Source organism: Anopheles bellator, chromosome 2, assembly GCF_943735745.2.
Source record: "Anopheles bellator chromosome 2, idAnoBellAS_SP24_06.2, whole genome shotgun sequence".
Taxonomy (NCBI): domain Eukaryota; kingdom Metazoa; phylum Arthropoda; class Insecta; order Diptera; family Culicidae; genus Anopheles; species Anopheles bellator.
In genome coordinates this window covers 48,682,038-48,706,144 of record NC_071286.1, presented here as the reverse complement: position 1 = coordinate 48,706,144, position 24,107 = coordinate 48,682,038, and the positions used below count along the sequence as shown (strand labels likewise).

At 36.3% G+C, this 24,107-nt stretch overlaps 3 protein-coding genes across 4 annotated transcripts in view; 2 read left to right on the top strand and 1 right to left on the bottom strand.

Moving 5' to 3' along the window:
* Positions 1-1,960: 1,960 nt before the first annotated feature.
* Positions 1,961-4,632, top strand: LOC131210864 (uncharacterized). 2 transcript variants are annotated; one of them, XM_058204172.1, is made up of 7 exons: positions 1,967-2,283; positions 2,357-2,560; positions 2,984-3,205; positions 3,330-3,509; positions 3,584-3,772; positions 3,855-4,091; positions 4,169-4,632. In XM_058204172.1, the coding sequence occupies exons 1-7, from the start codon at positions 2,149-2,151 to the stop codon at positions 4,232-4,234; spliced, it is 1,233 nt and encodes a 410-aa protein (XP_058060155.1). In that variant the 5' UTR covers positions 1,967-2,148; the 3' UTR covers positions 4,235-4,632. The 2 variants fall into 2 exon arrangements, with proteins under 2 accessions (XP_058060156.1, XP_058060155.1); XM_058204173.1 differs by lacking the exon at positions 3,330-3,509 and having other exon boundaries at positions 1,961-2,283.
* A 4,919-nt stretch (positions 4,633-9,551) lies between these two features.
* LOC131208850 (palmitoyl-protein thioesterase 1) lies at positions 9,552-11,427 on the bottom strand. The gene is made up of 5 exons (XM_058201761.1): positions 11,227-11,427; positions 10,526-10,669; positions 10,275-10,365; positions 9,765-10,200; positions 9,552-9,688 (listed from the first exon to the last, which is right to left on the bottom strand). Exons 1-5 carry the CDS (start codon positions 11,330-11,332, stop codon positions 9,566-9,568), a joined length of 900 nt encoding a protein of 299 aa, XP_058057744.1. The 5' UTR covers positions 11,333-11,427; the 3' UTR covers positions 9,552-9,565.
* Positions 11,428-13,254: 1,827 nt separating this feature from the next.
* The window catches only part of LOC131207638 (WD repeat and FYVE domain-containing protein 3), a 34,597-nt gene continuing 23,744 nt past the window's right edge, over positions 13,255-24,107 (top strand). Inside the window, exons 1-12 of the mRNA XM_058200260.1 lie at positions 13,255-13,631; positions 13,697-13,853; positions 15,663-15,818; positions 15,888-16,080; positions 16,197-16,383; positions 16,453-17,001; positions 17,069-17,214; positions 18,252-18,422; positions 18,518-18,696; positions 20,216-20,392; positions 21,417-21,613; positions 23,085-23,307. Of these exons, the coding sequence (XP_058056243.1) occupies positions 13,255-13,631; positions 13,697-13,853; positions 15,663-15,818; positions 15,888-16,080; positions 16,197-16,383; positions 16,453-17,001; positions 17,069-17,214; positions 18,252-18,422; positions 18,518-18,696; positions 20,216-20,392; positions 21,417-21,613; positions 23,085-23,307 (2,712 nt within the window). The remainder of the gene's footprint in view (positions 13,632-13,696; positions 13,854-15,662; positions 15,819-15,887; positions 16,081-16,196; positions 16,384-16,452; positions 17,002-17,068; positions 17,215-18,251; positions 18,423-18,517; positions 18,697-20,215; positions 20,393-21,416; positions 21,614-23,084; positions 23,308-24,107) is intronic.

Below are 24,107 nucleotides of genomic sequence, written 5' to 3'. Positions count from 1 at the left end.
ACACGAAGCTGGCCTGGGTTCGAACCCCGGGACCGGTTGTCACGCAGCCGTCCATGGTTTCGATTGTCGATAACGACATGACAAGGGGGGTTTTTGAATCGACATGATAGGTAGGTCGGGGGGGGGGGGGGTTTAGTCCCGTTCCAAACCCCCCTTGTCACGTCGTTATCGACAATCGAAACCATGGACGACTGCGTGACAACCGGTCCCGGGGTTCGAACCCAGGCCAGCTTCGTGTCAGCGACGAGCGTTACCGACTGCTCCATCAGTGGGAGTTCCGTTTACAGTTACAAGGTTGGGGTTTTTGAATCGACATGATAGGTAGGTCAATAGGCCGTAATGGAACATCTCTATATTTCAATCATACATTATTATGTTTCATGTTACACATTATATTATACATGTTTCATTATCTTCTACTTCACTCTTATAGCCTTCGGCGTAGAAAAATTTAAACTTCTCTCCATTGTCCTTGATCGGTCAAACGTAGCTACTTGCAGCAAAAAAGCCTCAGTCTTCTGCTTCGATATGTTTCGTATATATTCAGCAGAATAGGATATCCCAGGACTTTGGAAGATAGTTCATAAAACCGGTTAAACGTAACCGGTTATTTTGTACACGTATGGGATTTTCCGTCATTACCGAAACATGTTTCATTTCCTTCTATCGGTTGTGATGGTCGGACGAGGTCGTCGGAAACGTTCCTCCCAAGCAAACGTGCGTTCTGCAAGAAGAGTGCGTTGCAACGAGCGACAATCGACGAGTTGGGCTGGTCCAGCAGTTTATAGCGTCTAAGAACTTGTTCTCCATCTCTGCCAGGTAGCAGCAACTAGTATGCAGGCAAAATCTAGCAATTACAATAAGTATTGGCATAGTAAAAATTCGATTATACACACTATTGGTACACACAAAGGGTGATGAACAATCGCATTGCCCCCTACCCCCTTACCACAGAGACCAGTTTCACGGTTGGGGAGGGGTTGGGGCATCATACCAGAACGTACGTTCTCTCGTACCGCGAGCAAAAAAAATCTGGGAATTGAAATTCTCCAAAGCACTTGTTGGAAAAACATTTGCATTGTAAGTAAAGTGTTACATAATTCATGAATATATATTGAATATACCATCGACATCCAAGGTTTATATTTATTATCTTATCTTCACTCAGTGAAATATGATTGTTTTGCTCTTAGATATTTTTCTTCGCGAAGTTTTAGTTTAGCTTCAACTGATTGAATACAGAATCTTTAATGGCGAAATTTTTAAAGAAGCACTACAATCACAGCGGAAAAGTGCACCAGTAAGATGTAAACGTTAACGCTTCGATTTCAACCATGTACCAGGAGACTTCTGCGAATAAACATATTTGCAAACTTCACATATACAACTCCAAAATCGTTGCTACCTGTGAGGTCTACAAATATTATACTTACAGCCTTCGTGTGTGTTGCAGAAGGAGAACCGGACAGACAGCATTGTGTTGGAACTGTGTTGCCCTCTTTCTCTTCTTTGCTTGCTGTAACCGTTTTCAGGTCAAATAACATTGAAACAACAGATAACATGGAAAGTAACAATTTCAGTTTGCACTGATTCATCATAAGTATTGTGGAGTCCGCTTTCAGAGGAACCGTGCGAGCTACAATCATTGGTGCATTCACTCGAAGCTCGAAGGTACTAATCATGATTTGAAAGTACATCTGCTCAACGAATTCGTCATCCGTACGATGCTTTCAAGCTTCGCTACGCATTTCTAAACGCGTCTAGAGGTAAGGTCGTAACAAAACTGTGTTAACTCAACCTACAAACCATTCACTTCAGCCAGCTTTCTACCCGAGTTTCTACTTTTTAGCTATCAAAATGAAAACAAATCAATCAAGAGAAACATAACAGCCAATGCGTCATACATCGACACATGTGCACGTTTGTGTGACATCTGTGGAATAACATCTCGCGGTGATCACACACTTGCTCAGTTTCGAGTATTGCTGGCAGCAAATCACAACCGTTCGTGCGCTAAAAGGCGAAGATCTCTCGATTGCGACTCATTCTATCAGTTAGTCTTTGGCCAAGTAGATTACAATTATAGTTATACGTTCTCGTATTTTCGCTCTCTCTATTTTGCTGAAGCTAGGAAATATTGCTAATGGTATGGTTTGTAACATGTGCAAGCAATCGTGGAATTTACAGCGGTTCCATGTAATCGTTTTGGTGATTGTGTTGAGTGTTATTAATCTTGCCAATTGTCAAGAAACAAAACAAAAATGTGCCTTAAATGGAGAATATGTTAGTATTTAGATCATCATTCCTCAAAATATTATTAGGTTGCATAAGTTATTACAACTTATTTGTTTTTCAGTGCCTTACACATGTGGACTGTTGTTCGGGAAGTTGCTTGAGTTTCTCCTATAAGTGTGTACCAGTACCGCCTAGTGCTTCGTTCGGTTCAACTTCAGTACCGATACTCTCAACTCCTTTCGATTCTGGAAATCGATTTGGTGAATCCGGGGTCGATGGAGGGGCTTCTTTAACACAAAAAACGTGCGCTTTGGATGGAGAATATGTGAGTAGTTCAACGGTATTTAAAGAAAACTTGTCAAAGCGGAACTGAACTCAATTGTAAGTCACAGTACAGCGTGAGCCAAATTTTCCGCAAATGGTGAAAATTGAAACATTTAGTATTTGTTGCAAGTAAGTTCTTTAACTCGCACCAATTCGCTCTGGTGATAAGCTGGCGGAAACTAATTTCGCGCTGGTTTTGTACGACAAAAATAAGAGTGTGTTTCCTTCGTGAATAACTTACTTCAGCCTGAATGGCAGTGCCATCGACCTCCAAAGATTTCTTACTGCATACGATAGTTGTCGTAGATTGAATGCAATCGTGATATAGGGATATATATTTGAATAAATAAATATAAAATAACTTCATTGATATCTAATTTTAATTCACACACTTTTGTTCGTTCATATGTTTTTATTATTATAGTGCCTTACTCATGCGGAATGTTGCTCATCCAATTGCCTTACATTCTCCTATAAATGTGTGCCTCTTAATCCACCAAGAACGTCGACTGCAACAGTTTTACATCAGTCAAGTACGACAGTTGATCTTCAGAATAGAGTCAGTGTAGAGGATCAGAGAACTTCGTCCACCACTACGAACAAATTATTGACGACTCAAAAAAAGTGTTCTGACATAGGAGAATACGTAAGTATTTTTTGTTATGGCAGTTGAGTTGGACAACTATTTATGATTCTAACCCGTGTTTAAACAAACAACAGTAGATTTCATTAAAATTCGATGTGATTCGTTTTATGTATTTATTATCTAGTGCCTAACTCCGAATGATTGTTGTTCAGGAAGCTGTTTAAGTTTCTCGTACAAATGTGTTACAAATCATAACCAGCAAATAAAGGGGCCAGCAAATCAACAACCGACCGAAAACATTGCAAACCGTTTTGGTGCATCTGGCGGCACCAGTGCATCTACTTGCGCTGCAGTTGGAGAATACGTAAGGAACTGAAAACTACTTCAAGCATTTTATTTTCTAAAAAGCATACTTATGTACAATACTTTCATTACTAGTGCTTGACTTCATCAGATTGTTGCTCGAAAAGTTGCCTCAGTTTTGCTTATAAATGCGTTAATAGATACAACCTTATGTCTGCAGTGGGTGAGCAAGGATCGACAATCTCCACGGCAAATCGTTTTGGGGGTTCTAAAGAACCTGTTAATTCAAATAACGCTAGCAAATGTACCACAAATGGGCTATACGTAAGTAGCTTTTGACACGTTATATTTAGTCCTATGATAATTAGCTAAATCTTCATTCACCTGTTCCCGGCTTTGCACACAGTGTTTTCACAACCAAGAATGCTGCTCAGGGGCATGTTTTAAATCCATCTGTTCTACTGAGATACGCATTGGTGTACCAGAATCTGAATTAACTCGCCCATCAGCAGCAAATGGTCCATATATACCAGTGCGGGACTTGGATGATCTCATCACACGATTCGGTAACTCAACTACTACAACAAAACAAATATCAAATCGCCAACTTCAACTACAGCAATGCAAAGTTGTTGGAGATAGCGTGAGTTTCTGACTAACATTGAGTACTTGTTGAAGACTGCATCCATTATGAACTAATTAATTATTCTTCTATTGCAGTGTAACCTACACGGAGATTGTTGTTCAAACAAGTGCCACTCTTATCGACGGAAGTGTGTTAATTGAAAAGCTTTTCCTTCGTCTGTAAATATCGCCCGTAATTTTATGCATACAAACAACAGAATAAAATTGATTCAGCCAAAACATCAAGTTGTCCGGTATTGAATCGTTCGAAATTCCATACCAATGCAAATGCAATAAACGATCGTAACACGAAAGAACTTATTTGGTTATAGGTGACATTATTAAATAATAGATTTAACGATTGGCAAACAAAGAACAAACATATATTGTTACTGGGCGACCACACGGGCTGTAAATCGGAGCGTAAGAATGTCAGGTGGTTTACGCTTCGTGTGGCAGAAAAAAGAAGAAGACATAAGACCGAAATGTCAAACGTGTTACATTCGGGTTTTTGGTCCGAGAAAACAGAAATAGAAGAGAAATAAATTGATTTCTGAATATTTTTTCTGTTTTTTCGATTTTGTTGCGACACCAGCAAATAAAAACTTACATTATAAGTAATATTATTATTATTAATTATTATTACATTATTTGTAAGCAAAGCGTATGCATTACTTACGTATACCGTATACTTTACGGTCGGATTTTCGGTCGGCCGAAACATTAACCAAAACAGTTGTCAAAACTTTACTGATTACTCAAAATGGCTTAACTTTTCACCATAAGTCACTGAAAAAATCGGATATACGTAGTCCGAGATAATTCAAATGTCGCAAAAATTTTTGATCAGCTCTCGTACTCAGTACAACGAGCTTCGGTACAACAGAGCACATGAATTGAAATAAAAAACAGATATAAGAACAACACTGAAAGTTATATTACTAAAAGTTATATATGATGAAAATGTTTCCATTTTCATTTTCATTTTTCCATGTTTCAAATCAATCATATTTATTCTTTTCAATAAATTGAAATGATGAAGCTATTATCTACCAATCATCATCATCAATCTTGATGACTTTTGTTTTGCTTCATATTGCAAACAGCTGTAATTATTTCAGTTAGTATGGTCATATCAGGTACTTTATTTGTGTTATTTGTTCCATAAACCAAAACGACTGCAGTATGTCTTGACTTAAATTTTCAATGAAATACACTTAAATGTTTGAAATGGGTGAGTTCCAAACCAAATCGAAAATCTTATAAAGGAAATCGAAGTTATCGTAAATAGGTTTAAATATGTGCATTCAAATACTGTTTGATGAGTTCTATGGAACATACCATAACACAATTAAACGGCCCTTCCAAGATAGAAACCTTATTACAGTTTAACGTTTCTCGAAAATCGAATTTCTAAGCTCCTTAACCCAATTTACACTTGCTCACTTAGCAGTCCGATCTTAGGCTACATACGGCACCATTCTACAGATATCAACAAGGTTATTCGTTTTATTCGAGGAAATGAAATCAGAACGTCGAAAACAGGACCAGCAGAGAATATAACTCTATTTTTAGGCCTGATTCTCAACTGATGTCAAATAAGTGTTACACAGATCGATTATCCTGACTTTGAATTTCAATTCATTTTCGAATTTAAATAATTCTGAAATTGTAATAAAACAGTTATCATGCTTTTCCAAGGAAAATTATAACCTTTATGCAGGTCCGCAAAACGTTTGTTCAGGAAATTGAAGATTTAATTTTAGTTGAAAATAAAGAAAGCTGGTATAGAAGAGTTATATTTAGAATTTAAAAAAATCTGTTAATTGAGTGCTTGTTTTACTTAGTAGCAATATTTAGTAGTAGTATTTAGTACCTAATTCCTTTATATCTAAAAGAAGGAAGTAACCACAATTTATAGACAATATGAGGAGAAATGAAGAGCCAAATAACATTGCACAAGTCTACCCGACAAAGTTTTACTTCACAGCAACATTTATGGGTTAGTTTGTTTCAATGGGTAACTTTAAAGTGAAACATGCTTTTTGAATACAAGAGTTATGCCATCAATAAGCTTTCGTGAAACAAAAATTATTATAAAATACGTTGTGCATGGTGCTTTTATAACAACGAACGAGAACGAGAGCCCTATTTATATATAGGGTGGAACATTCAAAACGATTCGATTTCATTTGGTTATGACAAGAAAACGGCCAAATATTTTTCGATGCTTGAACATTTGTTCGAGAGATTGATTCATGATTGATTCATGTTATTTTTCGAATTCTTGCGGGCTTGCCATGGGCTTGCGGGTGGGTCCACAAGATAAAGTGTCAGCGATGTCAAATCGCATGATCTTCGTGGTCGATTGACATCACCAAAACGCGAAATTATAAGCATACCAAAGTTCTGTCGCAGTAGATCGAAAACCTCTCGTGTGCCTTTTCGTCCAGTCTTATTGATACCATATATCTTCTAAGTCCATATCTTCAATTGTGGGCAAAACAATGATATCATCTGTATCGCTCGGAGTTGACGGTAGTGGTCCTACCTTCATCGTTTTCGGAAAAATAGGGTAATGCACTCCAAACAGTCACCTTTTCTGGATGTAACGACCTCTCGTCAATTGTTTAAGGATTTGCAGTGCTCCAAGATGCGATAATTTTGCTTGTTTACGTAGCCAAAAAGTGAAGAAGTGCCTCGCCGATGAAGTAAACTTTGTTGGAAATATTAGCGTTTTCGAATTTTCACTTTTTTATAAGGTGTAATAATTTCTGTCGTTAAGCGATGATACGATTGGGTTAAGCGATTTGAAACACTTTCAACATTTGTTGACTAAAACTTTACACTCTGCTTGATAAACATATTCGAAAACTGTAAAATGCCAGCACTATGATTTCGAAACTTAAACAATCGAAATTGATGACTCTAGGACCCTACCCTCAACTACGAATAGATGTATACATATATAAATAAAAATATATATAATATATAAAAATATATAATATAATATAATATGTGTAGAAGTATATATACTTCTATTTACTTGTTAACTTATTTTCAAATTCGACACAATTTTGCAGAAAATATAACATAGATAGGTATATTAGAAGTAATAATAATATAGTTGTTGTTCCACTGTGTTGGCTCCAACATGTGCTTTCCGCATGCTATATTTCACAAACTCACCATCTCTTCACTGTTTAAGCAGTGTGCAGAAAAATCACTGCACTACACTCGACATGTAGCACCTACAGACAGTGAACTGTAACACATCACACAATCGCATTGGTAACCATCGTACCTGTTGATTTGAAAAACGAACTTGTTATATAAACTATCACAGTTCACTAACAAAAACATATAATTTAAAAAAATGCATTAACGAAAATTTTAAGGATTTTATTAAACATCACATCCATCCAACTTTATCCTATCTATTTTGTCAGTCACATACAAAATGTTCTTATTTATCATTTATGTTGTAATTGTTTGATATTTTCAAATTGCTCCATGTTTGGTTCATTGAAACGTTATTATCTTATCTTCATTATTTTTCCAAGCACAGAGTCACACCACTTGCCATAAAATCTTTATTACATGAAAAAAACACCAAAAAAATCAAAATGAGCTTGTTTGTAAAGCACACACGTGTTTGTGTTTTGCCAATATTTTAATGGCTCGTTCAATGGCATACTTTCACAGTTTAATTCATTGCGATACAGTAAATAAGACGACAACCTCAGCCTTTAAGATTATCTGTAAGGAAAACTTCTACGAGCTGACAACGCGCTCATACGATTAAACATGATGAAACTCTGTGTCGGGACTACTACCTTTCTAAATTTTAATAATCGAAACAGCAACAGCTCGTTCGTTCGCTTGACGAGCCGAAATCGTATTTACCACATGGTGCCTGACTTCGTATAGAGTTTGCGCACTGCCTGTTGAACAGTAAACTATTGGATATAGAAAATACTCTACTGCTGACATAGCTTGTACCTTTAAAAATATATTTCAACTAAAAATATGTGTATGTAATTTGTGTTGTATTATGCAAACCAATGCTATGTTTAAATATTTTTTGTTTCAACCATTTTTTGCAAAAGCATTGTGGCCATAGTGGGCAAACCAGGCATGTTTCGAAAATCGGATATCTCCAAAATAAATCTGAGAACCGCTGAATCAAAACATAAAATGACAAACCAAAAGAAACTTGGCCATGTCCTGTTTTAATCGGAAAGCTCAAATCCATTAATTAATCTTTGAATTCTAGTTTGAGGATTTTTTTTCTTTAAAGTAGATTTCAATTTGTGTTTAGTAGTTTTAATGTTGTTCCATCTCTTTTCCTCTTAAATACGAGGTGTGTTCAAAAAGTAATGACAACTTTGTATTTACACGGATTACGTATATTCGATTTTCGATTATGTTGCTCCTCACTTATAGTGACAATTTCGGCAATTTGGAATAATCAATCGATTTTTGACAGCTGTGTTGCTTGGACATGTTTTAGCTCATCGTCGATTTTTCTCTCGGACACATTCGAAATTTTGACTGTGACTTATTGTGAAGCTTTTATGACCCAAAGCAGCCTTTATCGATGGTTCAAAAAGTTCTTAGAGGTCCGAGGAGATGTGATCGACGGAGAACCAAGATCGGTCGAATATGAAGGTTTTTGCTTGCAGTTTTCTTCGATTGCAGTGCATCATATTTGGTGCATTTGGCACATGGTGCATCATAAGTTTGTTTTGTTTTACTATCAGGCACAAGAACAAACAACGCAGGTGTATTCCGACCCTTGAACATGCCACATATAATTGACTATGGGAATACATAGATTTTTCAAGTTCAGACTTTCAAGTATTTGCCTGGTGATTTGTTACTGATCATGGCGAAAGCAATAAGGATCGGAAATTGAAGTCCCTTAAACTCAAACGGCATATCGATTCGGATCATCGGAATCCTAGGAATGAGAACTTCCTCACCTTCGAATTTTCCTTGTCGTCTTGATTTTTTTTGTATTTTGCAAGAAGGAAATCGCGCTTACGCATATCCAGAAAAAAACCTCCTTGGTCCTTCATCCTACTCCTTACCGAATCACCGTCACCGGTTTCACTTCGGGAGACTAGGGCTAGTCCTCGTCTGTTATTTCACAAGGAATGGAGCACTCCTGTGCTGTTTGCCCTCACTTCCCGTCAGCAATTGCGGTGGGCGCCGCCACCGGCTGCCCAGTGAACAAAATCCCTCTTCTCTTTATGGGAATTCGACTGCTCGTCGACTACTCATCGACTACTAACCGACTACTTCGAGTAAATTTTCCCTACGAACTTACATAGTGAAATGGCAGTGATTCGTGGATAGGGCTATCGAGTGGGTCGTCGAATTATATTCTCTCGAACGAATATATATATATATATTTATGTGTGTAGATATCGTCATCATTAGTATTAAATATTGATACACATAATACATTAAAATACTTGTTTTTAATTCTTATTTTAGATATGGGAACAAATACGTTTTAAACCATTTCTTCGTAAACTGTAGGTGGTTGCCCATACACTCAAGAAAAACTATCTTGCTTTCTTCATCCATCTTCTTCAATCCAAGGCGATCCTGAAATTTAAAAACGCAAATTATTTCATGTAGACCAAGGTTAGAATCAATTTTGCTTATGAGCAATATATACAACCTCAAGAAATAAACTGCTTTCACGAAGGGTGTAGGTTTCTTTATCTTGTCCTGGTTTGTAATACCCAAACCATTGCGATTCCACCGGTTGCACAATGGTGTCATTGTTGAAACGAACCATGACGAATTTGTTTAATAGTTGCAAATTGTTGATATAAGTTTGGTTAATTGTTCGCTCATTGTTAATATCTGCTAAAAATGTGCTGAAATTCTTATAAGTTTCTTCATTTAATGGGTCATGCCAATAAGTTGCTTGGACGAGAAAGTTTTGCATAAAATCTTTATACGCAGCGTAATTTAATAGCCGTCGAAAACGCTCACAAGTGCTGCTACTTAATGAAGGACAGTTTGGCAATCCAAAAACACCTTGATGTTGTCCGCCCAATGAGATTAGATTGTTCATGCGTGGTGTCGAACACCTTTGTGCTAATGCTCGCCTAAGTAAATTAAAGTACACGTATATGCTCAATAGAATTCAAATAAAAATAGCATTGCAATGATTTCTACTTACATAAATTGTCCTCCTTGAGAGAACCCTATTCCATTGAAACCACTACTCAGAGCGGCATCTTCCCTTAGGTCTGCACATACCATTTCAACCTATCAGTAAATGAAAGGATGTACACATATATTTTGTTGCTGGTCAAATTGTGGGAGAATTTAATTGATATGCATCGTACGATCCAAACCAAATTGTCATTCCTCATTCAAAGCTGATATGAAAAGTGCGTGCAAAGCGAATCGCTGCAAATGGACTTCCCTGCTTATTTGGATGAAGCATGTAGCCACTTTTAAAGTCGGAAACAATTGAATTGCCAATTTCAATCGACTTCACGTATACGCCGAGCTCTGCATGTAGAAATGTTTTCAATCCACCTAAACTGAACGGGAAGCAGCATGTATCACCTATAAACAAAATTAGAGTAACGAAACTTTATTTTAACTATTGCAGAAAACTGAAGGGCGTTTCTGACTACGAGATTTAACTGATTGGCAAATATAAAAACAAAAGTTCTCAAAAAATCATCAATTCAATTGGTGCTTTTAGAGATATCTAATTAAACAAGATAGGCTGTTAAAATGTAAGAAAGTAATAAACTTTTTATGTAATGTTTGTTGTAATGATGTAATATTCTAAATGTAATGATTTTGAGAAAGAGTAGCGCAACGTCATTCTGGGTCAAAGAGGATCAACCACAATCAACCCAGTTTAACAACATTCATTAATTCAAAATTCAAAATAAGATGCAATAGTTGAAGCACAATTTCTTAAGCTCATGAAATAAACACAGGGACACAAAATATGAAGAGTCTACACATTGTTTGTTGCTGTGTTTATATTATTTTTTTATGTTATGTTTGTTTATACTTAGGTAATAATTCCAAAATTGATTGAAGCTACTCGTCCCTGCTACTATCGGCTTATCTTCGGCCGTTATCGTTAGGAAAATTGCCCGTCTTACCCATTCCATGCCACAAAACAATCGGTAGTTTATCGCACAGAACTGATGTCGCCAAAATGCTCAAAATCAAACCAAACACAAAATGCTTCATACTTTTACAAGGCATGATAAGTTCCACACTAGGCACTAAAGCAAAACTAATGAAAAACCTGCCCTCGCTGCTCTTAACACAGACTTCACAGAATGTGGCAACGCACTCGTATTTATTGTTTTTATAATCTCTAAAGATGCTTTGGATTTGGATTCTACTTCAAATTGTTTTGGTCTTACCAAAGTCGATACTTATATGCCTGGAAGATGGTGGCGTTAGTTAAAAACCCATTAAATAATCGCATCGTACAAACGCTGAACACTCCACATCAAAACACTGAAACTCGTACAGCAATAACAAGTTTCGCATTTTCATCCGATTAAAAAACCCATTGTCTTGTCTTTTAAATCATATATTCATTCAGGCATAGTTTCCTTCGCTAGCTTGTTGGACGCTTGTCATTGTTTTTCTTACTTTACCGCTGTTGCAATCCTCGTAAATGTTGCAAGATCATTGTTCTGACCCAATAAGAACGTTAGAACGAAAGAACGATGGTCAAATAAAATTTCTGGCATTTCAGATAAATGCCAAACTGTTTCCGCTTCTGTCAAAACGTTTATGTTTTGGCCGAGGCGTAAACCCGACCGTAAACGCTTTGTAAGTAATGTAAGTTCTTATCTATACCAGCAATCAAATCTAAAAAAAGAAAAAATGTTCCGAAATCAATTCTCTTCAATTTCTGTTTTCTCGGACCAAAAACACGAATGTGAACACGTTTGACACTTCGGTCTTATTCTTGTCTTGTCGTCTTCTTCGGTCGGTTCTTTTTTCTGCCACACGAAGCGTAAACGAAATGACGTTTTTACGGTCCGATTTGCGCTTGGTGTGGCACTGCAGTAATATTTTTCCCATTCCTACACCGACACCAGCTTATAGCGAAGCTTGTACTCTTTCGTGGAAACTTTCGTGGATGGAATTAGAACATGAAAATACATATTGCTGCCTCTAAAACCAGGCGATTGTGCGTTTATCGCTGGGTAACGAAATAATTTGTTTTAATAAACATAAATAAATAAATATATAAAGCCTGGTCCAGACGCTACGATAATCGTTGCTCAGACACATCGTACCGATGCATCGTAGCGTGCGGACCGGGCTTAAGTAATAAAAAAAATTACTGTTATTTTTGCTGTAATAGTTTTGAAGATTTTGTATGAGTTATAATTTTCACTACCATAAAATGAACTTTTTCACAACCGTACAAGAGTGTACGAAATTAATAATTAATTAATAGAGTGTACGAAGTTAATAATATACTATCCGCAGTCAATGCAACAAATATTCTGCAATATAATCGTTGAGCAATAAAACATTGTCATTGATTTTGTGCTATTTTAAATTAATTGAAATGATTAAAAATAGGAATGATGGTAGTTCGAAATATGGAACGACTTGACAGTGCTGAGCAGTCATTTTTTCTACATATGCGCATCTCTGTTGTTAGGTGTACGTCAATTTCCGAATGAAGTTTAGTCGTGAGTTTTGGTTTTCAATTTGTGAGGATCTGAAATCTGAGCTAAACGATGAAGGAAAAAGTGTTGTGTCGATTATTACACAATATTATTGGAGTGCACACAACAGAATAACACAAATACAGATTAACAAAGTGTTCAGGAACATAGGTTTCCGTTTTCATGTTCGTTGGGTAGTTTGTTTTACTCAATAACACTATGTTTATTTTTGTGGGTTGTTATGGTTGATGAGCAGTGTTACTTATGCATGCTAAGTGCAATTCACAGCTAGAAAATAATTCTCTTTGCCTAATTTGTTCAGTGAACGTATATTAAGTGAACGCATTTGGTCTGCAATGAATGTGTAAACAAATTATGCTGTGTTTTATGTTTGATTGATTGCTTTTATGTAACCCGATGCAGAGTTCATCATATTAATAAAAACAGAATAAAGAATTGGACTTATGCCATCTAGTGCATCTTAGAATGTCAAGACCAGGCCTTAGGCCGAATTCCAGTCAGCAGGAGATGCAGTCAATCCAGCAAAATCAGAGTACGAGTGATGGAGATGCTGTTCACGGCGGACGAAAAGAAGGCGACAATAATACAGAAACTCAATTAGCAGTAATGCATCTTCAGAAATTGTTTGATGAGTTCATAATTTCAAAACCAAAACTGAATGAATATGAAAGAGATACAAAACTGTATCATATGTTGCCACTGTATTGCAACGTATTCAAGAAAGTAAATGATGTAAAAGATGCTATTCTGAAAGATACATCGATAAGTAATAGAAACTGGGAATTTCAAAACGTGCTTTGTTACGAGTTCAGCAACCTCTTAACAAGAGAAATTAAGAAAAGGTACAGTCTACATAACTAGAATTATGAATTTGGTGATAAAGCTATGATTCTTATTTCATTTTCAGGGCGTCTAACCAGAATACGGAAAAGGCGTCGAAAGCCATAGCGAATTTCCTTAAACCTCGCAATGCAGATACTAACAATGAATCAGGTAGCGGTTGGCTTTTGCTAACGGCAATCAGCTTAATTGCCAACCGTAACTGGGACACTTCACTGCATGAGGTAAGCATTTTAATATTAATTATTTAAAACTTATAAAATAAACGGACCAGTACGTTTCGCTAGGATTAAACAAATATAAGGCTATGGAAACAGCCGTTTTTCAACGTTTCGAAACAGTCGACGTTTTTTGCGTAAATTTGCGTAATTTTTTATTTATTTAAGATGCTTTCAATTGCTCGATTTGCTTCAAACATGCACCGTTTCGTTGACAAATTTGTTGTCTTTTCAAATGTAGGTTCATAATGCCTCCATTGCAGAATTCTTTGTCGTTATTGGCGAAAAACTCTAGCAATATTTTCTCACGATCCTTTCTTCGTTTAAATTTGTTATCATTCAGGAAATTTTGTAATGCGTGTAGAAGGTGTCAATCGAAGCTCCCGGACTTTCTGGCGAGTCACTAAAGACGTGTGTGACATTTCGTTGTCCTGATGGAACACAACACCTCTTTTGTTGGTCGATTCTGGTCGTTTCTGGTCAATCGCTAGCTTTGATCGTTGCAGTTATTGACAGTGGCATTGCCACACGAAAGCAACTCATAATGATAGATTCTTTTCCAGTATTATTACCCAGTAGAACCTTGCTGGTTGCGAGTTCTGGTTTGGCTACCGGTTAAGCTGGTTCACCATGCTTAGACCACGATTTTTTTTGCACAATATTGTTGTATGTATCCTATTCCTCATCCCCAGTACCCATCCGTTTAAGAAATGGTTCGATTTAATTGCTTTTGGCCAAAGTTGCGCAGATGGAAATTCGAGTCATCATGTTTTTTGGTGTAAATATGGTGGCGCCACAAACATCGAGCTTCTTTGTGAGTCTAGCTTTGCACAAATGGCTTTAAGCTGTTCGATGATTGATCTTTAGCTCTTGATCGTTGCTCTGGCTACTAACATGCCGATCAACTTTGATTATTTCTGTGATTTTATGGACATTTTCGAAGACGTGTCTGTCTAGGCTTTTACATTAATTAAGTGAAACGGGTTGAAGAAACCAAAATTTATCGCAACTAGCTATTTGAGTATTGGCACCATAAACACCGTGCCAAATTTCAGCGGCCTAGCTTGATTTTTCATCTTCACAATGCCTGCAATTACTTATGTCAGTACAAGATTATCCGCTATAACGGGATGGTAGACGAAAGCGGTTGATGTACTTTCTTGAACAGGCCAGGACCACTTCGCCTGTAGCTCCGGATAACAACAGCGGCTGTTCCATCGCCGCTTGACACATAAATTAAGTCTGAGAAAAAGAAGAATAATTAAGTCTGCCCCCGCATCACCAAAATAATTGTATGGTGTGTTCTACACGCGCTGTGAGTTTCGCCGTTTAAGTATAGAATTTATGTTGAATGCCATTGCCAGGCAGTTTTTTTTTATTTTAGAAGAACTCGCCATGCAGTTGGTAATGACAAAAGCAGTTGTTTGCAATTTTTATTGTTATATAATTTCTTGAACTAACAGGAACATCTAATGCTATGCAGACTTTTTATGGGCGAGATGCGGCTAGTAGGCATCACTATGAACAGACATCAAAACGAAACAGACCGTTTCTGTTACATGCTAATTAATATTAAACACTTTACATTAAACAAATATTGTATATATTTAAGCTTAATGGAAATAAACAACCTTTTTGTATTTTAATTTTTATCGATTAACTTTACCATTCCGTTTCTAATTTTCCAATACCTGTTTGTTATTTTCTTTGGTTACGTGTATTGGATAATAATTTGGCGAACTTTGTAACGCAAGAAATTTTATAAAAATTTCCCAATCAATTATTACTCAATAATTTCTTATTTATTGTTGATAGATCATGATCAATGCGTCGCTTCCATCAACATTGGTTCGTTGCATATATTTATTTTTGGATCTTCCCGAACAACATTCGGAATACTACACACTGCACGATGATTCAAACGGTCCAGAATTAGAGAGTAGTCTACTATTGTTCAACTGTATTTCTCAGGTAATTTTCTCCTATATTAAATATAATTTTCTTCAATTCTATAATTATATAATTCTATCCTTGTCCCAGATTTTAATTGAACTTTGCAGTTATCCATTAGCTGCCGAAGAATTAATTCGCATGGATGATTTAACATTGTTATTCTCTACTGTGACCACACAATACACACCGTGCAACACTAAATGGCGTTCACTGGCGCGTAATGTACTTCTCGTCATTGGGCGACATGGTTTGAATGCAACTATATTGGAATATGTGCATGGTACAGTATATTTGCAATAAAACATCTATTTCGTACTTCATTTATGGCAATTGATATGGGTTGAATTTAAAATACAGAACAGTTCATGGGACTTGAATTTTCATCTTATTTTACAGGTAAAGGATGCATTGCGCTTTCTGTTGACAACATGCAACGTTCGATGATATTAGTACCTGCAGATACAGTAGAAATCTTACAGTCGATTTGTACTTTCCTGCATCATTCTGCAGATGTTTCGCAAATATTACTGAACGATTTTAAGCAGTGCCATGGATATCAATTTTTGACAGACTTTTTGATTGGGTATAGTCAATAACAACATGTATAATTAGTTTTAGGAAAATAATTATGTGTTTTCGTGTTTTTTTGCAGATTGGATCAAGATAAGAAAAACGTAAAAGTCGACCGTGATATATGTATAGAGAAAGTTTTGTCTACACTGATATCCATTATTGTATCACTGTGTAGTTGTAGTTATTTGGATTCTACTCAGCTCTCTTCATGGCAGGACGATTCAGTGACACAACGCGTGCTTCATGGGTTCCGTATGCCAAAGGTACCCTCGAAGAAGTCGTGTGTGCGAAATGTCAACGCTTTCCAGGTTTTACAAACATCATTCCTTCGTTCGACGAACGATCTGTTGTGCTGCATAATTTTGGATGCAATAATGCAGATTTACCAGAACGATGACGCAAACTATTTCATATTGGAATCACAGAACACAATTAACTGCTTTGCAGAGAAAATACACAAGAAAAATGATCCAGTTCAGACAAAATTTTTCGAGCTAATCGAATTCATCGTGTATAGTATAAACTTTTTTCCGCCAAGAGAACTAATTACACTTTCAGTTCTTTTGAAAAGTAATAACATGATTGCAACCAGCATAAAAAGCATCCGTACATTGCTGAATATTCTACGGTATGGATATATTTATCATGTTATATAATGTTATATCAAAGGAATGAGAAATGAATTTCTATTTTAGGCATAACAGTGCTTTTATCGATGTTTTTCGGGAGGTCGGTATTTTGGAAGTATTCGTAATATGCATGAAGCGGTATAAAGATTTTTTGGAAATGAGCATCGATATGAAAACTTTACAACTTCAAGCCGATCAGGAAAAAAATGAAGGTATGTTAATCTAGCTCTTTTTATTCAACGTTTAAAATGTGTACTATATTTTGAATCGTATAGTTTTTACCACACGACTTACAACAAAGTTCCAATCAATTTTGAACAATTTTCTTTGGGTTTTATTTGAAAGTATGTTGTTTGTGGGTTGAGGAAATTAACTGTCATCGCTGGTAGCAACTTTCTTCTATCTTTTTCGCTAGATTTTGAATTATTTAAATGAAGTTAATAGCGAAATAATATCAACCGAAAAGATGATAATCAGTTGCGCTATGTCATAGAATGATTTTGTCGTTTTTTCGAGCATTGTGGGCTTTTTCTCTGTACAGTTTGAACGTAAAGTTCGGTTGATGAAACCTTAGAACGAAGACTGGAGATTTGGACGAAAATTATATAATTTTCTTCTTGTTTCTCTGTCTTCACGAACATTACGTTTACATACATGCACGGCGAAAAAAAAACAGTTTTTCATAACGAATTTGCACAAAATTAGCCCTTGTCCATCTTTCGTTACATTGTAGACAGACCTCGGTCTGCTACTCCACTGATGGGGTTTGCCAGTTTGCCTCTCGTCATATATACGTTGCAGAGATCAATTTCTTTTGCATTAATGATTTCAACACGCCAATGTCTCTGCACGTGGAAAGCGTTTTTGATCAAGTGATGACGTCAGCTGTGAAAGTTTATTTGAAAACCCTTCGAGATTTTGTCACATGGTTTCTCAGATGACCATCAACAATTGTGCAAGTTCTCGATTCATTCGATTCATAACTTGTGGAGTAATTAACAGTTCGTTTGTATGGGAGGGGTAAGAAGGAGGGGGAGGGGTTTCTAACCATGACGTTGCTCATCCCCGGCCCCTAAAAACCCCTGTGTACCAAATTTCGAGTCAATCGGCCTAGTAGTTTTGGAGTCTATAGAGCACGCACAAGACGGAGCTGCATTTTTATAACATAGATTAGTTCTGCTTAAACTGGATAGGGAAAAGGCAAATATATTTCGTAAAAACTTAAAACCTTTATAATTTTTAGATTCAGCAACCCAGGTGGCATCTGACGAAGAAGATATACTTGGGTGCCTCGTCCTTGAAGCGCTTGGGCAGCTAATTACTGGAAACGCTAGCAATACGGCCGTTTTTAAAAGTAGTGGTGGCAGCAAATGCATCTATGATTTAATCAAATTTAATCGCTGGAAAAATGAAATTTTAAGTATGTACATTATTATCTATTTTGTAATTCTAAAATTATTTGCATACAGACGTTCTAGAACATAGATATTGACACGCTTTTTGGGTTGATTTCAGAAATCGTAAGAGAATTAGTATCGACTGTTGGAGGCGAGGACGACATGCTCAATCTATTAAAGACGATTAATGCATTCTCAGAGTTCTCTAAAACGTCTATTACTATACGCATCAATGTGCTACAACTAGTAATAGAGTGCCTCAAAGATAGTCATCGAACGAGGGCTCATTTCAGAAAGGTAAATTCACGATGTTCTCGTAATATAATAATTAATTTTTTTTATTTTCATTTTTTTAACCACTGCTCACAAACAAAAATGTAATGAAAAATATTTTAACTGTATGATTGAATTTAGGCATAGCCAAATAAATAAGTGAATATAACGTACTGCCAGTAATGATCGATAATTAATGCTAACTATTTATAAATGCACTAATAAATGTTTGCTACTACAAACATTCGTCTAGCATTTTACGCAGTATTTTTGCCTCTTTATTTGCTGAGATGAACAACTCACATTCTACTGTAAAAGAAGTCACACTTGTTCTGTCATTGCACACACCTAACCTTACAAAAAAAGTTGCCACTTATGCTGACTATTTTTAAAATTGCCCAGATAATTGAAATGTTCTACAATCAATGTTAGTAATTCAATACAGTTGTCGTTAGTTTTATATCGCACAAGCATAACAATAATTCACTGTTGCAAATTGACAGCGTTTTAGAGACGAGCTCCTTTTTCGCTCCTCCTGCAAAAAAAGTAACGCCGCTTTATGCTAATAGATGAAATTACGAAAAAAAACAGTGTTATTGTGTTGTCACTGTCGTTGACGACGCTTTTCCGTTGGTATGTACAGTTTAGAAACTAAACTAATGATACTAAAGTGAGCCGAGTGTGCTGCGTTAATACATGCTTAACAGGAATTATTTTTGAATGCTCATGTAAACGGTTCAGTAAGTGTTGGTGTGTTTTTAGTGTTGATTGTAGGGTTAGTAGGTGAACTGTGGTGACAGTGCCACTAAAGGTAAGAGTGGTCTTCGGTCCGAGTGTAACCATTGTAACGGTTACAAATGATACGACAAGTGACGCCCCGTAAATCAAGCACGCTCATTTAGTAAAATAATTCTATTCCTTGTTATCCGCCTAAAACTTTCGAGCGGTCTTGGCTTGCAACAGGGACAATGTCAATCTTTTGTTGTTTTCTGTAACAAAATGTTTTTTTCCGCCAGTCACGCCGGAAATTGAATTCACTGTTGAGGGTCGCTTAGCCATCGAACCCATGGCCTGCTGCGTATGACAATGCCGAGCTATACAGGATACGTTATCGACGGCGGCCAACATTTCTTTTATCTTTCTTTGTTTTTTAAATAAGATAATTAAAAATTGAGTCGTAAGTGAAAACTTTAATTAGCCTCACTTCTACCAAAGCAACCTTATAAACACCAGTGAACTAAATAAAGAACAGTCGTTCCTAATTCAAACCTGAACCCAAATCGTTATTTCAATAAATTGTTTGTCCAAAAGTATACCTCTTGGAAGTTAGCAAAAGCGTTCCAATCCGTTCAACGTTCGTTACAATACACAAATCTCGTGTGTGATTTGAGATTAAGTTCCTTTGTCGGATAGTGAAATTACTAGGCGTAAAGAATGCTGTTTTAAAGATACATTATAAATTATTGTCGTACTATTTTTATTAAAATGAAGTACACACTGATAATTTTGATTGTTTCATTTTACATTGCATCGTCCGTTTCAGGTTGGAGGATTTATCTACGTTTTAAACGCGTTGGAGTTGTTGAAAGACCGATTTGTTACCAAAAATTCGCTAGATGAACCTGCGAAAGAGAATGTATGGCTACTTCGAGCAGTATGCCAGACTCTGACCGCTGCCATGCGTTTCGAGCCAGCAAATGCAAAGTACTTCCAAAACGAGGTAATATAAATAGTTTATAGGTGTGACTAGTTTTTTTAATCCTTTAAAAATGCTTAGTGCTTATGAATGAATTTAAAATTAGTTTTGTATACAAGACATTGAATAAGTGAAAATATAAGTTTCACTGAAATGAAGCTAATAAAGGCTGGCAATATCAGTCAGCTCACCCAACAGATAATCCAGAGAGTGTATACAACGTTTCAGAAAAAATCACAAACAATTTGTTTCAGTTAACTTTTTTATCTATCTTTTGATGTGAGTTCTTTGAGACCGCTTTTTTATTTGGTTCATTCTTGTATATTTTTTGTTACCTATTTGTAGCATAAAGCACTCAAAATAGTTAATGTCATTGCACGTACAACTCAAAATCCAATCTCTATTATGGCTTTGTCACAACACTGTTCAAAATCTAGAATATAACAAGGTTTACGTTCAAATTGATAAGATGATCTACATAACCGCTGATAAGCGCAAAATTACGTTGCAGTTTTCGATTCACATTTTTCTTGATCCTTGAGCGTTGATATTTCTCAAATTTCATTGAGAATTTTATCGAATCTGTTCAGATATATAGTGATACTTTTTAGATTTTAGATTTTAGAGATAGTGCGGTACGTTGATTTGTATACGTATTTCAGAACATTCTACATGAATATTTCACATTGAATATTCTAAATAAATTTAGGAACTTTCGTAAGTTTCCTTATTTTTATTTTGAGATCGGGAGATGTAATTCGTTAACGCGCTCGTTGGTGGTGAGCATGCGTTAGATGAGCCACGTCTGAACGGCTCGGACGTCGCGGAAAAGTGTTCTTGACTATTCTTCGAAGGTGCGGATAAAATTGTTCAATGAATACTTGACGATTACTCGAGCATGCTGCTCGACGTACTGCTCGACTGCTCGAATTCGCATTCGCGGACTGTCGCTGTATTTGTAAAAAATATCGCTACATAAATCTTGCTCTTTTAATTATTTTTGCATTTGGCAAAAACCTCCGTTAATTCATATTTTGTTTTGTTACAGATAGCTGAAACCCTATTCTATCAAACCATTCGAGATTTAGGTTGTTTTTCAAACAACATTACATTTAAACCTCATGCTCAAAATGCCGATTGCGGTGCTAACCATGCTGGTTGTACTAGTGGAATGAATAATGCAAATATCGACAGTCATCTACTACTGGCCTACAAAGTTATTTTTGCGAAAAATATTACAGAAAGGTAAGTCTATATATCTATATATATATAAATGGATTTTTTTTCTGTCTGTCTGTCTGGACCCCTGCTGATGGAGTAGTTGGTAACGCTCTTCGCTGTCAGCGCAGCTGGCCAGGGTTCGAATCCCGGGATCGGTTGTCGCTCAACCGGCCCCCCTGTACCGCTTTTTCTCCAAAACTACTGAACCAATACTCATGAAATTTTGCACAGCGTAGTTTTGTGATACCAGATTGTGAATAAGAAAAGTGTCGTCTCGGATAGTTTTGTCAAGCATTTTAAGCCAAATTCAGCTGGTGCGAGTTTTGTCATGTATCCAAGGGGAAGCGGGAAGGGAAGCCGATCGGATACGACACCGAGAAGCCTGATCGTCCGAAACGGAGGAGCTACAGGAGGCCGGAAGGGAAATCGACGGGATACGTCAGTAGGAAGTCCTGTGAAACGCCTCTAATCAAAAAATGAGAAATGAGAACAGCTATTTTTGATAAAAATAGCTTAAACCAAATTTTAACTTCTTAGAATAATAGGTTTTTTGTCTTGTGTTGTGTGTCTAATGCAAGACATAGTTAAAAGAAACTATTAGCTGTAGAACTTAATTCTTGCAGTTTTACAATAGATGGCATTACTCACTAAATATAACAAATATTTATTTTGATAGCTACTATCATTATGCATCTAACGCAGTATAGATTGTTTGGTCAAAGTGTAAACAACACCTTTTTTGAGCATTTGAACATGTCAAGTTTTATTACTGATAAAGCGTTTTTGGCGGGAGTACTTTTTTATTACTGCTTGCACGGCAGAAAAAAAAGGGATTCTTGTACCGAATCGTCACTGTTGATGAAAAGGGAGCTTATTACAAGAATCCTAAACCCAAAAAGGCCTGGATACAGCTTGGTGAACCATGACCATCGCCAACAAAGCGAAATATTCATTGTGCAACGGTTATGCTGTGCATATGGTGGGATCTAAAACGGTGGTCGGGCTCTAAAGCTCTATAATCGATTTATCAGAAATTGAATAAATGCTTTTAATGCTGGTCAGGAACAATTTACGCTCGCTGGCGATGCTTCCAAAAATTGTAATTTTGGCTAGATGTGGACAGTTTTCTTTACAGCGAAAAGACTATTCAGTGGTACCGTAGCAATGAGGTCGATTCATACGAAAAGGATATAAACCCTAACTTCACCCAATCAAATAACTTTGAAAACGTTTTGAATAAAAGTTGAAAAGGAATAGGAAAATGACGAAGAAAATGTTGAAGATTCTCCAGTATTCCAGTACGGGAGAATGTAGTTGTAGATATATCTCTATTATTCATTGTAAATTATGTATACATGTTTACGTTATTGTGCACCGCTCTGTATGTAAGCAATGAATAATTAGGTTTGGTTCTTAGAACATTATGCGTTTCAACATAAAATTAAGTATAGTGTTTTAACTAAATCCGACTAACTTTACCTAATTTTTTTTCAAGTTGCAACGATGCCATGCAAAGTGAGGAGCCTGTTGAAATTGGAGCAAGCCTGCCAAGTATTCTAAAATCCATCTGCATCATTTATCGTGTTTTGTATGATGTTGTACTAGACGGGTTTGACAAACGTCAGCCGTGTGAGCTACAACAATATTCACAGTTTAAATATTGTGCAAGCAAGACGGTAAATGTTGAAACACCGATATCTATCGCCTCAAATAAGAAAGTAAGTACAATTAAAAAAGATTTATTACATATCTTTGGTGTTTTTATTGTATTGTATTTACTGTTTATGTTATTCCAACGAAATATGTTTAAATTAAAAAAATCTGGTTCAACGGGTTTTTCAAAACTTAAGATTCGTAATTCAACATTTCAAACTGGAATATTCGACTAACTAATTTAAGATTATCTCACTACTGTCCACTATGGTGTATCTTAAACAAATTACCTTAGTTTATGCTATATATGTCACACTTTTTGTCCGCTTTTTTGGGACTTAAAAATAGCTGCTTACGATTCAGGGCTAGTCAAAATTTCTTGCAATTGAAGAAAACTCAACCATCTTGCCCCTACAATGAAATGTTGATTTGTAAGAGAAGGACTCTGAAAAAAGGGGACATTCCGCCTGGAATTATTGTTCTTTGCCATCCCAGGGTATGGATGGATGAAGCTGGAACGAAAATGTGGTTGAAGAATATTTGAGCGAGAAGGCCAGGAGACCCTTTGACGAAAGAATATATTTTGGTGTTTGACCAGTTCAGATCACATGACAAACCGCCAGAGCACATGAACCTGACAGAGCACACATAAAATCCCATCAAAAACCACCCCTCAATTCTGAAGAGTTTCATGACTACTATGATGAATAAAAGAATTACTGAATAGATTCCGAACATGCCACTAGGCATTTTATTATTTTTTAATAACGTCGAAGAATGTTTGACAAAGGGTAAAATTTATGGAAACTGTTTTTCCAAGCCTTTCGATCCGAAAATCAGTGTGCGACTTATACAGGATAAAATA

Excerpts from the sequence above, each read along its gene's own strand:
- LOC131210864 (XM_058204172.1), top strand. The coding sequence starts at position 2,149 with ATGGTTTGTAACATGTGCAAGCAATCGTGGAATTTACAGCGGTTCCAT. Across the intron at positions 3,206-3,329 it reads GTTCTGACATAGGAGAATAC|TGCCTAACTCCGAATGATTG; the intron begins GTAAGTATTTTT and ends TTTATTATCTAG. Across the intron at positions 3,773-3,854 it reads GTACCACAAATGGGCTATAC|TGTTTTCACAACCAAGAATG; the intron begins GTAAGTAGCTTT and ends CTTTGCACACAG.
- LOC131208850 (XM_058201761.1), bottom strand. The coding sequence starts at position 11,332 with ATGCCTTGTAAAAGTATGAAGCATTTTGTGTTTGGTTTGATTTTGAGC. Across the intron at positions 10,670-11,226 it reads TGTTTTGTGGCATGGAATGG|GTGATACATGCTGCTTCCCG; the intron begins GTAAGACGGGCA and ends TTTTGTTTATAG. Across the intron at positions 10,201-10,274 it reads TCTCAAGGAGGACAATTTAT|GCGAGCATTAGCACAAAGGT; the intron begins GTAAGTAGAAAT and ends TAATTTACTTAG.